The 17727-nt window shown below is 39.5% G+C and overlaps 1 protein-coding gene across 1 annotated transcript in view; it reads left to right on the top strand.

The window, feature by feature from the left end:
- The window catches only part of PEPD (peptidase D), a 135378-nt gene that overhangs the window by 78086 nt on the left and 39565 nt on the right, over nucleotides 1-17727 (top strand). The window contains exon 11 of the mRNA XM_035543280.2: nucleotides 1927-2004. Coding sequence (XP_035399173.1) covers nucleotides 1927-2004 — 78 coding nt within the window. The remainder of the gene's footprint in view (nucleotides 1-1926; nucleotides 2005-17727) is intronic.

Below are 17727 nucleotides of genomic sequence, written 5' to 3' on the forward strand. Positions count from 1 at the left end.
CCAGTTATAATTTTTTTTTCATGCAGAGCAAACTAAGTTTGAAAGCGTCCTGGCATGGAAAGCTGCAATTGTGGCCAAAGGGAACTATTCCACAAATGTCCAGGAGACAGGAAATCTCAGAAGGAGGCTCACTTGTGTCTTCATCTTGTATGCAGGTTTTACGGGGCTGTTTTTAGTTATCTGCATGACAGAGTAGGTTCTCAGCTCAGGCAGCCAGGAAGCAAAAAGCAGCCAGCTACTAGCCAGTTGTAAAAATGTGCTTACGCCATTGGACTAACATTACAAAGCAAATCTGTCACAGCTTTAATTGTGTATGTTTTTTTTTAACTCTTGATTTAGCAACTTTAATTTTTCCCTTCGATGTTGTATAAGAAATACACTTCCTATCAGAAGATCATTCCTACGATTCTGAAATGTTGTCCCTCACTGCCTTAGTATGTACTGATTTCCTACTTGCTAAAACATAGAGAAAATGTTACTACTTTGAAATTATTGACATGATCCAGCCCTTTGGATTGAGAGCCTTTGGAAATTTAAGAAGGCATCTGCTTTCTCCTCCATAATCCTTGCTTATGGAATTGTTATATTTGAATGAATTAATGGTCAGTTATACATCTAAATGATCACAAGTACTGTGAATGTATCTTGAAGGTAAGCTCTTTCTGGATACAGTGCATATTTACTGGGTTTGTAATTGCACGTATCGGAAATCTAATATGAGATGTATGTCAGATGGCACATTGACGTCAGGTACAACAAGATTCATTGAAATTGAGCCTCTGATTCCTTCCACCTAAAATAGGAAGCTATTCTGCCATCATAACTGAAAGAATTAAATTTGAACAGGATGACCAATATGGCTTTGATAAAGAGTGAGATAGACTGGCAAGTAATCTTGAGGGGTCAGACTGATGCCACAGCAACCCTGTTCCAACACATGTATTTTTGGATATGATATAATTTTTCTAGCTTTTTGAAGAGAGAGAACATCTGTCTGAGGAGAATAGTAAAAGGAAAATAGGTAGAGCTTGAGATCTTTACCTGTCTTTTAACTGACGTTTGCTAGACCTGGAGGAAAAACAGTAGACAAGAGAGGGATGCCAAGACCAAATATAGGTCACTGAATGGATCACGGAGCTTTAGAAGTGCAGAACAAAGGTCCATCTTTCTCTGGAGATGTTTTATTCCTGTGAATCAGCAGTTTAGTCTAAAGGGTTTTCAGGAATAAAAATCTTTTCTTTATAAGGTGATTTTAATAAGAGATGAAAATAGAGTGATGGGTTTTGTGCCAGATATTACTGCTGACATTACACATCACAAATGTTCCCCTAGCAGTGTGCAGTGAATTCATTCCAGCAGAGATCATGCATAGCCATGCCAGAGGTGAACTGGAACTGTTTACTTGGACAGCTGATTTTTTCCAGCCCCAATATCTCGTAAAGCATTTCAAACACTTCATATTTTTCTCCAGAGGAAACTTGTCTTTTATGCTTCAGAATATTTAACCTTAAGTAGGGAAATGTATCAATAATTAAAAAAAAAAAAAAATCCAGAATGAAATAAATGGGTACAGGTTGAAAAATTACACTTACATAATTGCTTCCTTGACACTTTCATGGATGTGGGAAGTATTTATATGAACTGTGCCGAGTTCCTTCTGTGGAAAGGTCACATCTTGCAGCCAGAATAGCAAAACGCCTATTCTGTACCTATTTCAGCTGAGTGAGATGCAGAATATGTTATCTTAGCCAATGACTTGGCAGATTCTATGCCAGTATTCACAGACTGCAAAATTTCATGCTTAATATACAAAGTCACTGATGTTTACATGTTTACAATGTCACATTTACAATGTTCCTTCTCATGTTGTGTGTTTTAATGTTTCTTCTTGCATTAATTATGCTGAATTTTCTTTTTACCTATCAGTGGGGAGAACTCATCTGTTCTACACTACGGGCACGCTGGAGCCCCAAATGATAAGACTATTGAAGATGGAGACTTGTGGTAAGTAAAGGATTAGAGCTTGTCTGGTGTTTTTGTTACACTGCTGGCTTTGTTTCAATATATGTACTCTTGGACATAATTAGTAAAATGATGGCTGCATAAGGAGAAAAGATCTAATCTTTAAAACAGCATGTAATATTGCATGCCAGGCTATTCTGGTTTCTTCCAAAGGTCCTGTATATCTTTATCTCCAGTTTAAGGGGAATGGGATATTGTTTTCAAACTGCTCTGTTCCAAAGGCACTTTAGATTTTAGTTTAAGAATGGCTGTATTTTAAATAAGGACACTTGCAAAAATTGAAATCTAATTTTGCTTTTGAAATTCAGATCCAAACCTCAGCTCTGATGGTTGGGGGTTGAGAGGGTGTTCACTACTTTTAAGAAAAATGGCATAAAATTGTAATATAGATGATATATTCCAAGTGTCTTCATGCACCCAGACACCCTAGCCTGAAAGTGGACTTTTTGAATATGAGAGGTGATCAAACTCAGCTCAGTTCAGGTTAGGTCTGGGTGCTTCTAGTCCTGTGTTATGCCAAAAACTAAAAAAAAAAAAAAAAAAATCCGTAGAATTTAGCATTGCAAGAATATGATTGCAAATACCACACATTTCTCTCCACTTGTATTACATTCCACATGCTTTGTAGTATCGCTGCAGATAAAAGCAGTGTGAATAAAATCACCAAAGACGTTACTATAAATTTCAAGACAAACCTAATTGTGTGGTGTGTAGCATAGCAGAATATAGCTTTTGTACTTCACCTCCAAGGACTTTGATCAAAAAGCCTGCATTTGTAAAAGGACAAAACTAGTTCTGGAGGAGTTAATCACAGATATTTAGTGGAGGATATGTATTAGATTACTTTTGTAGCATGTGCAAAGAGACTGCAGGTATGTATTTTCACAGTTGGATATAAAGATGTGGAGGAAAGCAAATGAGTATTATCATAGGCTCAGAAGCTGTTGTGGGAAACAAATTGGTTCTCAAGGTTCTCAAAAGTTTTTTTAAAAAAAGCTGGTACATCTACAGAGACTGCAGAGTGCATTTAATTACAGATATGTAATTTCTTTTTAATACTGTAAAAAATCTTTAAAAGCTTCTTGTACAATAGTTTATGTATTATATTCATCTGTGGTGAATAGTTTACTAAACCAATCAAATACTAATGTTAATTTATTGCTGTATAATAGCTTTGACTTATTGATCACATTGTCTTTGGATAGGTAATATCCTATGAGGTTTCTTTTGAACAGGTCGGGCACACCAACATGGTTCTGTATTGGCTGTGACATTTGATTACATTTGCAAAAAAAGACAGCGTGTAGCCTACAGGAAATCACAGCTTATGTTACTGAGAGAAGATACACCACAATGTATTAAGATGTCCTGTACGTAAAATCAAGGCATTTAAACAGTGAGGGGGATAATATTGCTGGGAGAACTCACAGCTGACGTATATAAATAGAAGCTCTTGCAGGCAGCAGCTCCATATCGTAGCCATCTCAACAAGGAAAGCAAGGATTAACCCAGTTTGAAATACCCTCTTCCTGAAATGGTCCAGCCTCACGTCTTGATTAGATCAAGTTTGTCAGGTGTAGATTGGCTCTTAGCAAGTAGGTGCTCAGATCAGCTTGACCTAACCCTTTCTTTCCTAGTGGAAGAACAGGATGACAAGGTTAGCCTGGTTGTGCTCACTGGGGTGCAAGATAAGCCTCCTGCTCACTGGCCAGTCTCCAGCACTGTGTTGTCTTAACCATGCCTTGGTATAGCTCTGTCTGAGCAGCTGCTGATGTCCCAAGTAGTTCAGGACCCAGCTCTTAGCAAGTGTATTGAGTAAGTTTTGTTCCTTTCCCACCAGCCCCTTGCAGGAGCCCTTTCTCTGAGTGCACAAGTGCCTGCTGAGGCTGCAGTCTCTGCCCCTGCCTCTTGCCCTGTCCGATAGGCAGGTGGCAGCCAAACTGTGCTCCACGCACAATTTTATTAGCATTTTTCTCAAGTGCATGTAAAGAAGTAATAAAAAAAAATGTAATTGCATTCGTATGAAGACTATTTAAAAATATACTCATTTTCCGCAGTTTAAAGAAGCCGTGCTAACTTACTTCAGTAGAATACAAATTATCACAAGGAACTTCCTGGGTGATTTTACTGTGTGCTTTTACAAATTTATAATTTGGGTGTAGGCGTGCCTATAGTGCATACAGAATAGGTTGTTAAAATGACAGCATGCTGATTTGCATGTCTATGTTAAGAGTTCATGTGTTTGACTCTCAATTAAGCTTTTGAATAGCTACTGGGAGCCCTCTGTTGGATAGTTTTAGTCTCTTCCCTGAACATAAGGAAAAGCAACTTCACTTTTGGTGAAAAAGAAGTGTTTAAAGGGTTATTTCTGCTTCTGCCAGTAATTTGGGTATAAATCAAATGTAACAACTCCATAGAATAATGGAATAATAGAATCAGAAGATTGGGTACTTGGTGTGGTTTTTATTAAATTATTCAGTAGAATTTCAAGTCTTTTTCTTGAAATGATTTACTTGATATGAAAAACATTCAAGAGTTCTGCAGAAATGTGCAGCTTGGGTTTTTTATGTGCTAAGTAGTACAATGCAGTAGCTGTCAGTAAATACATCAACAGCACCTGAATATTAGAAAAAAATAATTTGTAAGACTAGTGTTTTGCTTGTTTCAAACACTCGATTACATGCTTTGTTTGCTCTTTGAAGAATATTAGTTACAAGGATTTGCTGGTATCAACAAGAGATCATAGGCAAAACTACTTGGGGTATTGCAATTTTTTAAAAATTATTTTTAGACTGTTACTCAGACCTCTCATTAAAAAGTCATATCTAGAACACTGATTTTATGACTTTCATTTTTGATAATTAATCTACATGAAGTGGGTTTATTTCTGTAAGAAACTGGTATAGAATTGAATTGCCAATATTGCATAATAATCCACATTTTTATAGGTACAGCTTCTGTGCTAGATGACCTCAGTACAATACAGGGACTGTAAAGCACTTCTTTTTAATATGGACTGTCTTCCTAAGCAGGGCTGTCATTTTCAGTCTATTAAATATTAAAAATGAAATAGCTAACACGAAGAATTACCATTGACATAGAAATCAGTATTTTAGGGTTTCAGTATTCAACAGGCATGTGCAAAGCACTGAGCTGATATTAAATGTAAATATTGCAATTATGGCAAGTCAGTGTTTTACATAAATAATTCATGTCGTATAACATCTATGTAGTGGACATGTAAATGAGTATGGTCAACATGATCTAAAACAAACACTTTTCCTAAGCAAGCGTCTATTATCTCCATGGTCAGAGAGGTCATGCAGATAAATTGCTAGGCTGAGCACCCTTGTGAATCACAGCACTGTGCACTCTGCCCGTTCACTTGGTATTACATTTAAATAAACTCTTCTGCTCAAAATGCTAAAAATCACTATTACAGATGTCTACAGTGCTGTCACATGGCCAGGCTAAGATACAAATACTGATTTTCTTATGTCATCTTAAACCTGTGACAGCTCAGATAGAAACCGAGCCCAAGGTTGAGGTTTACTGCGTTATCTCAAGGTATTGCATACGCATTGCGTGCTAAGACGCCTGCTGTTTCTGTGGTGAGGCTGTGGCTATGTTTTGTAATTTGGAAAGTGGAGCCATAAGCAGTTCTAGCTTACAATCTCCTGTCCTGTTCACGAGAGGCCTCCATCATGGTCAGGGTCGGGAAGTAACCACAACCTATTTTCCAGTGATTTTTGGAGCTCCACCACCTCTACCAACCCAGTTTAGATAACAACAGGTCTTTTAAAGTTTAGCAGGAAGATCTGACACCCTGCTATGCACAAATCAGGCGCAAATAAGCACCTAGGGTCCTGTCTGTCAAGCGGTGTACCTGGCGTTACTCCTGCTTCCTGGGCCAGTTTCTCACAAGCTCTCCTTTTGCAGCTATTCTGTGTTTGTTCAGACTAGGGGAAGAGATTGGTTCAGTAGTTGGAGAGCCCTCACGGGACACGGAAGTCTCTGGTCTCAGCTCTCCTCAGATCGATCTCAGAGATCGGCTGGAAGTTAGGACTTGACCTGGGAAGTATCTTTCATGAAAAATTCAGTTGAAGCGACAGTGTTTCTGTGAAAGCTTCGGTCTCAACAAATCAGCATCTTCTGAAAATCTACTCCTTAAAGAAGAAGGAAACAAAGCCCATTGGGTCCTTCCTTCTGCCCTACCAGTGCTGTCGCGTGGAGCCACATCATAGCTGTGGGGAAAGGAGAAAAATAGCCATCGGCACAGGTGGGGTGCAGCTTGGGGAGTGTGGGGCCAGACAAATGTCTGTCCTCACCTTTGTGGTTTGGTGCTTTGTTGTAGGAACCCTCAGAGGTGCCAAACCTGAAATGTGTACGTTACATTTTGATTTTGAGAAGGCATTTGGGAAAATGATAGTTTATTGCATTTACTTCGCTGCCTCGCGGTTCGTGCCACCTGCCTTTGTTGATTCCTGCCATTGCTGCGGTGCTGAAGGCACGTCAGGAGTTGATTGTTTTATTGCGATTGATCAGCAGGGCTCCTGCAACATTTGACAAATACAAAATGCTTCTATGATCTTAAAATAAAGATTAATCCTTCATGATGAAGCTCTTGCTTAAGTAACAGAAATGTGAGAAAATAAGCCTGACCCCAGATGTCACTGAAATAGATACGGCTATTACCTGAGGTGGTTTTCTGCACATGTCCTGAGTTGCAGGTCTTTGTCTTTCATGGCTTCTGACAAATTTTTCAGGGAAAATTCAGCACTTATTAAACCAACTTTTGTTGGCAAGTTTACTGACCTTTTAGCACTTGATGACCTTTTTTGGTAGTTAGTTGGTCCATTCTTCGAAAAATGCTGAATATAATTGTATATTCTGAAGCAACTGGCGTGTTTAACACTTTGAAATACCCTCCTAAGTCAGGATCTTAAGGAAGATCTCCCTACTGCCTGGCACAGTCCTGTCTACGCAGGCCCTGGGCTGTGTCAGCTCCATGCACCTTGTGGAAAGGCACTGTGACTGCGGGTCCCCAGTGGGCCCAGGGCCCAGCTGCAGCAACGGGGATTGCCCAGAGGGTACTCCCCTACAGGGAGTCCCGCTGTGTAATGTATTAAGAGGGCTTGGGTGAAATCATAAATAATGGGAGGACAGCATCTACTGCCCATGAAGTGCAGCAGACCTGAGAGAGAGATACCATTAACCTGGTATTCACAGTGGGCCTATCTGTTTTTAAACTGAAACTAACTTGAAAAGTTTCAGCAGAAACAGGGTTCGATCATCAGATGATGTCATTCAATTTATTTGACTGTTTCTTTGAACACTCTCAGATTTAAGCTCACTGATTGTAATGAAAGCATTGGAAAGAATAGGGTATCTTTGGTGGAGCAGGATATTTCCTGCTGCAAAGGTTCACGGCTATTTTGGAGACCCACCAGTGATGTGAGGAAAACAAATTTTACTTGCAAATAGTTTTATTGCATTTGGGTACCAGAATTTAAACATTAGAAAAGTTTTATTAGTGCCACAAAATCTGTTTTACATTCTGATACAGAAGTGCAATCGTAGCCTAATGCATCTACGTGAGATGTTCCAAATGTGTCTTGGCTGTATTGGCAGGTATTGTTATTTGGTTAGTCAAATAGTGGAGCTGGGCACATGGAAGGCAATCTAGCATTGCAAAAAGATTTTATTGGAATAATTTAACTCTGAGGAATACTTCTTTTCTTAGTATTCTAGTGCCAGTTAAATAATAAAAGGGATAATATTGACACCAGGGGGCACTAAAATAAATGCTCTCTGGAAGGAATTAAGTATTGACCCATGGTTTGATGCCGGCAATGTTTTGATATTGGATACTTACCAGAGCAAAGGCTCAGCACCATCCAGGAGCATTGTCTTTGCATGTAATGTGTATTCCACTTATGTTGCGCTAAATTTGTGCTTGCTTCCTTCTATTTGACACTCCTATGTGCCTTTTTATAAATATGTTAATATTATAATTTCTGGTGCTCTCAGAAGATCCTGTTTTAACTTCTAGTGCTCCTTTTCTTGTCATTTCAGAAGCTTTGTTATAGGGAGCTTGACTGCATATATAAGTAGTTAAGACATATTTTTCTGGGTGAAACAGGGAAGATACTAAGTTTTCAGGGGTCTTTATCATTTAATTACTCTAAAGATATGAAGGACCATTTTTAGATCTTCCGGAGTTGTTGATCACTCTGAGGTGTACAAAGAACATTGCAAAAGAAAGTTGCGTGTTACAAGAGCTGGTCAAATCCAGTTGTCTATGTTTATTCATAAAGACAAGGTCTTCTATTCACTAAAATGTTACTTTTCTAATTTTACCTATTTTTGATCTGAAAGCATAGTATAGAGGTTTCTAGAATCAAAAGAGCTGTCATTTTTTATATAAGCTGTGTGCATACATCTTTTACATATGCACACAATATGCATACACAGTATACATATTTCCTTGAAACTAGCAGTATATTTCCCTTAGTATTATTCAGTTTTATTTGTAGAAAAATGCATTGTTCATTTTTTTGCAGGAATGAGTAAGCATGTAAGATGAAAGAACTTTTTGTGAGTACTGGAGCTATCATATGTTTCAGGAAAATATCAAGAAGACTTTCAACTACTCAATTAAAAGACAGGTTAGCTTAAAGAAAAAGTATACTGCACACAGAGAAGTTTGTTGTGACTCTTTTCCAAGTGGAATTTACACTGTTTTACAAAGTTTTATGGTACTAATGCCAGCCTATAAACTAAACTGCATTTGTCCAGGTGGGGGCAATGTTGCATTAAAAAGCAGGAACTGACCAATCTTTTTGCATCAGATAATAGAAGTCCTCCCTTTTCCACCCCCAAGTACTTCATTGTCTGCTATTAAAACAATTTATCCTACGGAACAAAATATTTTATTTATTACTTCTTGAAAGCATTGCTTTTAAGATCCCAGGATATTAATGTGTCAGATGTAAATGCTCATCTATTTTACGTAGGTGAGGCTAGTATTTTCATTTGCCCTTGTACATTTTTTATGCATTTTGAAGTTTGGTACTATAATAATATGCAAAAATTATGGTTAGCTTTAACCTTTCAGCCTGCAGTTTTGAAACAACTTGTTGTTAGTTATGGTTTTGTTTCTAATAATAATACAAAGTAAATTGCTACTACTTACTGGTTGATTGCAAAATCAACTGGCTATCCATTTCTGAAATAATTCCTTTGGCTTGATTCCTCTGGTTTGAGTAGCATTTACTATTTTCATCAAGTGTAGGTATTTTTCTTCCTGTTGTACCTATAGACTATATTAATTTTATGCTAATCTACAAAAATTGATTTGATTAAATATAGAAAAGTATATTTGCTAGAATTGGCAATAGTACGCTAATTGATTGTGTGATCTGGATAATTCAGGGCTTTGCGGTTGCCTGCTGTTAGAGATGTATAAGCGTTTTAGCCAAAGCAGAGATCACTAAGTAATAATATGTTTGCTATAACAAATTTTAGCTTTCCTTTAAATACCGTGTTATGGCCTGCTTCTTAATTTGATGGTCTTCATATGTTGTAGTGCATATGATATTTTTTAAATTATCACCTGCAAATGAGATTCATCTTTCATATTTTTAGATTAACATTCTCAACAGAGTCTCAAGAAACCTGAGGGCATGAAGTTGCTTTGGCTGCTGCTGGACTGATTTGGCTAGGGTTGCTTAAATAAAACAAGTGGGGTACAGTTTAGTATTTTTTTAATAGCTGTTGATTTAATATTGATCATTCACAAATGCCATTTAGTTTAATCCATCTTTTGTGGTGGTCTTTGTTAACACAGATGCATGTAAAGTATTTAAAAAAATACTCCGACAGATATTGCTTATCTTGGATAGATTTCAGTAGCAAAGTCTTTCTTACTGTTCTTGGTGTGGGGAACTCAATCATATAGGTCAAAATACAATTGTAGAGGGAGTCTTAAACTACTATATGGCTCCAAGTGAAGGTGCCGTTAATCTCCAGCACACCCTTGGTGTATCCCCCACAAACCAGGTGTAATTCTCAGGCACTGCGTTCCGGGCAGTGTTGGGTCTCTTCCCTTGTGTCTGGTCAGGGAGCCCTTTGTTATTGCTGTGGTGGAGGCATGACTCTGAGCCAGGGCCTCACAAGGAGTCTTTCTGGTATAATACTGCTCCACTTTTAGGCTGAGCCAATTTAGGTCTTTAAAGCAAGAATATTTCTAATTTCAACTGTACATTGCCATGTACTGTACTTTCAGCTTGAGGTGCTGCTAGGAAGAGTAGTGTTTTTGTTTTGTTGTTGTTTTTCTGAATAGAAAAAAATGTTCTTACTGGCAAGACAGCAGACTCATCTAGGGATGGACAGCATCAGCTTCCTTTTCTGAAGAACTAGTTGCTGCTTTCATTACTGTATGCTTGGCTTGAACGTTTGGACCTTCTCTCTGTGAAAGGACTAGGAACTCTTTTTTTGCCTTTGGTTGGCATCTTCTGTACAGTATTCTGAACCCCCTGTGTGATGGATTCCTTTTGAAAACTGATAATTTAGAGGTTGCTTGAGCAATCCCAAGAAAAACTACAGGAAGTCAACAAACAAACAACAACAAAACAGCTCCCCCCCCCCAAAAAAAAAAAAACTTACATGAACCTGTGCCATTGGTCACTGTCTCAGTTTTCACTGTGGAAAAAATTGGAAGCTTTAACCTTTTGCTTGCAGGACCATGTGTGTGTAAGCATGCACACATAAGAGAACTTGATAGTATTTACAGTAAGGATCAATGAGTGGAGGTCTGACACTTCACCTACTCCTGTAATCTCCAGTGGTTGTTTGCCCAGGTCAGAGTGTCCAAAAACGGCAGCTGAAAGCTAAGGCTCCTAAGTCCAGATGTTAGCACCTAAGAATGGTGTCCTGAAGCAGAAACATCAAACTTCTGCCGTTCAGCTTTACTAGGTACCTTCCACCCCTAGACATCTAGAGATTGACTGTATGAGTTAATTGCAAAATTTTGGTAACTTGAAAAAGTAGCTGCCTTGTTCCTATCCTATGCTGGTATCTCATACTCTGGTGAGGAGCTTATGAGGTTTGTTCTCTTCAGTGTGACTGGGAAGTGTGCAGCTGCCAGTACAGGTTTTTCCTTGCACGTTTCCTTCTCTTCCCTGCAGCTCTGACATCCTTTCTCCTTGTTTGAGCAAGTCAGCCAGATACTGCGCTCCCAGTATGGAGGCTCGTGGCAGCTGGCCAAAGTGTCACGTTTGCAGTCATCTCTGTTTTAGGTTGACTTTTCAGCAAAGAATTCTCTGCTAAAGAGAGTACTGTCACTTACTAAATATGCCAGTTAAAAACGGATAATAGTTACAATAATGAAACCAGGAAAAACCATCGATTCAGCAAAAAGGCGATTCAGTTGTCAGAACTTTACCTGACAGTTTGCCTGATCTTTGGCATATTGCCTGCATGGGTCTAGCAGAGGTGTGAAGCGGGCAGTTAGAGACACTGCGCCTTCTGTGTCTTATAAAGCCTTAAGTGCTGCCTCATCCTTCTCCTAACCTGGCAATACTAGCTTTGGGTTCCCAATCCCTTTTTTGTATCTTATGCTTCTTTCTATACTGGGGACGTCCAGCTGCTTACCAGAAACACTGGGAGATGGCTCTCAGGGGTGAATTTAGCCATGAAAAAGGTAATCAAAGGGGTTTTTTTGGCTCTTTGCTCTGGCAAACATTTTTAAGGCGACATTGATGCAAATTGCATGGGGGTGAAAGAGGGACGATCCTTGATCATGGAAATTGGTTTATTTAGTGCAGAAGCATAAGGCAGTTGTCTTCAGTTTCTTCCACAGACAAATATTGAAAGCAAGGAATTCCTTCTCAACCTGTTTGTGAAAAGAATCAAAAGTAGTACAGAAAATCTTAAAATGTGGGTGTTTACTGAGCCAACTCCTACGTCCAGCTCATTCAGTGAATTCAGTGACATTTAGATTTCATATCCTCTGAGATAAATGGATCTGAAATTCTTCTGCTTGGCTCAAATTAGTGAGTGAGATGACACTCCCACGTGGTGGTGGTGTTGGTTTAGGAAACCATTTTTTCTCTGCAATACAGATGGAGCAGCAGAGCAGAAGGGCGCACCTTCCCCAGCGACCTCGGGGCATAACCATGGCACACCCACGTGCAGCTGCACATCTCTGCATCAAGCTGCTGCACCGCTTCTGTGAGCTGCTGTTTCTGTCTGTTGTAGTAGTGAGAGGAAGCCCTAGTCAGAGCACGAACACCCGGAGAAGGTTTTTTGTTTGACTGCTCTTTTTCTTGTACTTTTTGATAACCCAAACTTGTGTATGTTCTTGCCACAGCCACTGAGGATCTTGAAGTTGGCATCATGGGCATGCAGTCTCCCCTCCTTCAAAATTCAGTGAAGACAGATCTTTTTTTTTAGCCTTTCCTTTTTGGAGAAAAGCTTAATTGCATATCTTGTATCTCTCTGAGAGAAGGTTGAGACAAGCCTCCCATTGGCTGTAGTAGTCTGGGAAAGCCTTTAGTGAGACAGTGCTACAAAAGGAACAGATATGGGGAACCCATGGAGAAGGTGGACATGAAGAGACAGTTGAGGACAAGTGAAAATATGAGCCATACATAAATCACAGCAAAATGTGTGTAACAAAGAATAGTTGCACTGGCATTTTGTGTCTCTAATTGCATTACCTGTGTGGGCTCCAGCATCTTCTCTTGAACACAAGACTTGCACAGACTGATATTTCTTGTGACTATCCAGAACCCAATTTCCTACACACAAAATATTCTCTAACATTTTTCCAAGGTTGCTCTAAGCTGCAGGGGTGTTGCCAACAAAATGCTGGCCTTACAATCAACAAGCCAAGCCTGGCTTTGGGACAGAGCCAGTACAGGCTCTCTCTGTACCATGTCAGATGGAATCTGGACAGAGCAGAGCACCTCTTCCAAAAGAGCTTCCCGAGCATGGTAGGACTTTACCCTATTCTGTTCCAGCTCTGTACTGAGTTCTGTGATGTTATCTTACTCAGGGTTGTTTTTTTAAAATTGGTAATACTTGGCTAGTCATGATACAAGTGGATGAAAAAGTATGTGTCACTTAAACTCTCCATTTTCTTACTTCTGCTATCATTTACTATAATTTATTCTTGTGGTTGGCTATTAAGCCACCCTATTTCCAAATCACCTGGCACATTTCCAAAGACGTATCTCATAAAAATACTAATACCTATTTCCCTCAAGCTTGAAATTGCCTTGAAGTGTTTAACCAAACAGTCAGATTTTGTTAGTGTGTGACTACTTCAAGATTTAATTGCTGCATGAAGTCTAAAGCACAAAGCGTGCTCTCTGCGAACTTGGAGCAGTGTGATGAGTTCATACAGAATAAAATCTCCAGCTGGGGATAACTTGCTCTTATTGCAGTAAGAAGAGGAAAAGGTTGTGTGTACATTTGTTCCTGTTGTCCTGGAACAGGGCTGGCACCAGTTCATCTGCGTGGTGCTCATCAGCGTCTTGGTTGATAATGGCTCAGAACTCTAAAACCTCAGTAAACGTAGCTGAGTAAAGTGCATCAGTAGTCATAGCCGTGCACCTTTAACCCAAGGGACGAGGAGGGCATAGTACTACGCAGTGGTATCAGCTTTCTAATCGCTGGTCCAGGAGCCCGCCTGGGGGAAGGGGAGGTTTTGTTCTGAGAGCAGGCGGCAGGGGCTCCGTGCACCCCGCTGCACTGGGGGAGTCCCCGGGGGTCTCACAGCAGTGGTGGCTCTGCGGCATTAACCGAGGGAGATGAATTTGTTTCTGTAACTCTCCTGAGGAGACCCAATTCTGACTGTGCACGCAGAGCGTCTCTCTAGAGCAGCAAGGTGACAATTTTACGGGTTAGGTTAAAGTAGCTGTAGGCTTCCCAAGAAATGCCTGTGAGAGCTTGTCGTTGGGTTGGATTGGTGGTTGGATCACTAGTGATTCGTGCACATGGCTCAGATACCCCAAATAAAGTATTCCTTCCCATTGTGATATTGGCCATAATTTGCTTCATTGCCTGGCAGTTTCAAATTATTTGACAATAAAAATGTCAGCAAGCCTATAAAAGTTAAAAACATGCTTAGAAGAAGATGATGCTTTACTTTGGAAAAAAAAATGTATACAGTGACTTTATAAAGAAAAGAACCACAGTTTTCCAACGTGAAGTGTTACACAGTGTTTTGTGATGCTTCACAATCAGAGGCTTGGAAAGCTGAAAGCAGTATCAAAACACCTATTATTTTTCTGGGCCTTAAAGCCAAAAACATAACTATAAATTTGCATTCTGTGGTGCCAATGTTCTGTGAGTCTCATCTGTGTTGTTTCAGAGTGACTTCAGGGGGAACGTGCAGAGAGCTGTTGTGCATAGTGTCATGTAGCATTTACAGTACAGCGGTGACTTACAAGCCTGTATTCTCCTTAAAAGTCAACAGGACTTAAGCAGCCTTGAAGTATTTTCTCTGCTCTGCCGGCCTGGGTAGCCACAGCGGGGAGCAGAACCCAGGTCCCTGGGGCGAGGAGGAGCCACTGCTGGTGGCCCCAGGACCTCCCGGGACAGGCTGAAATGCTCCTGACAGAGGAGGCAGGATTGGCCGCTTCTTTCTCCCCTTGGTGCCTGTCAAGTTGCAGGGTTGTGGCATGGGATGTGTGTTCCTGCTTCTTCTCGACTTCGTACTGGTTTATGTACAAATTGATTTTAAGTTGTGGTGTCAGGCTTTTTGCCTGTGAGAGGAATGAGATGCAATTAGTCATTTTTGAAAGTTAATTCTAAAACAGATGCAAAAGGCATGTTTTTTATTGACCCTGTTGGCTAACGTTGTATTAATGATACATAAGCAAGTAGTTCTGTCAGTACAGTAACTGACAGGTTATCTGATTTTTGTAATACTTTGCATTGTTTAGTTTTATCTAAGTGTTTTGCAATATGTTTGGGAGGAAAGATTACAAATATATATATATATATATATATATAGAGAGAGAGAGAGAGAGAGAGAGAGAGAGAGAGAGAGAGAGAACTGAAGCCTCCCTTAGGAGATCTCTGCCCATGTTTAAAAGGAGGAATTTATAATATTATTTTCTGTGTCTCTTACATAGAGTATAGCTTCTTACTAATTCTAGACAACAAATTGAAATGGTAACATGGAATTTTTAGTGTGTGCTCAGGTCTTCTGACTGTTTAGTATTCTTATATACGCTGCACTTTTCACCCTGAAATGAAGCCAGGTAGGTTTTCATTGCCTTTGCTCCCAACAAAGTAATGCACAGCAAGATTAGCTCTTCTCTGTAAAGGTTTTGAAAGAAATTCAGCTGTGCAATAAAAGACTTCATCAGGTTCAGCCTACATCAGTGAAGACTTTGACACATAGCGGCACGCCTCTCTCTGACCAGCAATACTCCTTCTCTGGCCACCTTCCCATCTGAGGCTCCTCAGAAACCTGACGACCTCAGGCTCCTCATCTCTGGATGCATTTGAACCTGCAATTAACAATTGCAGCCTTCCTGCAAAAGGGAGAAGGGTTTTTCTGGGCTGAAATTTGTCTTCTTTCTACCAAAAACTGTACTCACAAATTTTATAATAGACAACGTATGTAGTCTGCTAGACATCTACCATTTGTATTTCCCTTTTAGATAAAATAATAGTGTTTGGAGATACTTAGTTCTGTTATTGCATATGTTAGCTGACATTAAGCAGTCCTTAAAAGGTAAGCCGCAGATCAAGATGCCTATAAGGCCTATTTTCATTTGTGCAGTTAATTTGTTTATAGTGCTGCTATATTTGATAGTAGTCCAAATAACATGTAGTAGCTGTTTCTCTACATGACCCTTGTAAGACTGCATCATCAGACAGTTAATTTTGAATGCACAATTGATGCACACTAAAATACATTATTAATGCCTCTCTTACTACCAAACAGTTACCATCTAATTCCAGATTTAAATAGTGTATTTTATCCAAGGAATGAGGATTTAAGTAACCTGCTTGTAGAAAGTTTTTTCAGTTAGTCTACAGAAGAAGATAGTAGCTCACATGCATTTTATTAGACTTAAATGTGCTTCACCACTTATTTTGCCTGGCAAGCAAAGATATGAAACTGGGATCTTCTCAGGCTCCCATTATTTCCTCAGGATAGCTACAATATTTGGGCTATTTCCATGTCTTGGGAAACATTTTAACTAATGGATATGTTCCCAACTGAAGTTAAATGGAATAGAATTCCCAGTAAGAGCCAAAACATCTCCCAGATGTACAGTTTGTTTTGGATGCTTTTTCACTGAAGCATACAGACTAGATGGTGTGTTATTGCTCTGTGGTGGAATTTGAAAGATCATCTTCCCTCATTGCTACTCTTGTCTGGAAGCCAAGAAACCTGAACAAATGGTGCTTCCTGGCTTGCAAGCCTTATTTTGGTGTACCATCAGCTTTGTAATAGCCTTTTTCCATTACTTAGTGCTCCAGTAACTCTAACAACGATTTAACAACCACCAAATGATGAATGGGGTTGAGAAAACACTGATAATTGTACAAAAGAAATAGCTGAAGTGTATTGCCTATGGTAAGTTCAAATTAACTGTTCTCCAGGTAAAATATAGAAGGCATGGTAACTTCCAGTAGACTTGCACCAGGGCTTTTAAAAGCTGCTGTTCACAACTTTACTGTGACCATGCTGCATTGACACTTACATTTGTAAATGGGACTGGGTTAGGCCACGAAACTGTAAATCCCATCAAGCACGGTGAAACTCAACTTGTGATACGGAAAGGGTTTGATTTGGGATAGGTTGAAAGATTCAGAGCTATAGTAAAAAATGTATATGGTTGGCCTGTTAGAGAGCCTAGCAGCTTCTTACGTGAGTCTTAGTTGCTGCAAGTAGTTTTCTGCATCCTTAGATTTTCTGTATGTATCATTCGTTATTTTTAGGAGCAAGTCTAACCATAAAATCAAAACTTAGACAGTGTTGATGGGGTTTCTCATTTTGAGGTTTGGCTAGGCTTGTTTACAGTTGCTATGGTGGTGTCAAATCCTGCTTTTTCACCCCCTGGGTCTGACATTTGCTGTCTACTGTGTATCTTTTTTCAATTAGCAACTTTCTGTTTCAAAATACTGTATTTCCTATTGAAGTGAATATATAGAGCATTTGCATTAGCTCTTTGTGTACATACATAACTTTGCAATTGTCCTTGTAACGTTCTCCTAGAGAGTTTGTTCCTGTAGCTTTAAACCTCGAGCAGTTCTGCATCTATAAAACATAGGTTTGATTCCTGAAGTTCCAGTCCTGCAAGTCACTCCGTAGGTGAACCTTGCCCAGTGTGGGGAGGCTGGGGATGACTCCAGCAGGGCTTGCACTAAGTGCAAAGATTCATTCACAGAGGAAACTGCAGGGTGGATTTTAAAATTTGAGTAATTATTCAATATTTAGTAAATATTGAGTATGTGTATGTCTGTGTATGCAATGAAGCAAGAAGAGTCTCAATGCTGCTAAAATACTATTTAGTTTTACCATGATTGCCTTCATTTAATTTTTGTCCGTTAATTTCAATAGCAGTTGCATTGGAAATAGTGCACATTTACAGCCGAGTGCTGTAGCACTTTTTGGGGTAGCTTATACTTATCCTTACCTCGTCATGTATGCTGGCTGGGAGCAGAGGTATGCAA

The sequence above is a fragment of the Cygnus atratus genome, chromosome 12, assembly GCF_013377495.2.
Source record: "Cygnus atratus isolate AKBS03 ecotype Queensland, Australia chromosome 12, CAtr_DNAZoo_HiC_assembly, whole genome shotgun sequence".
NCBI classification, from domain to species: Eukaryota; Metazoa; Chordata; class Aves; order Anseriformes; family Anatidae; genus Cygnus; species Cygnus atratus.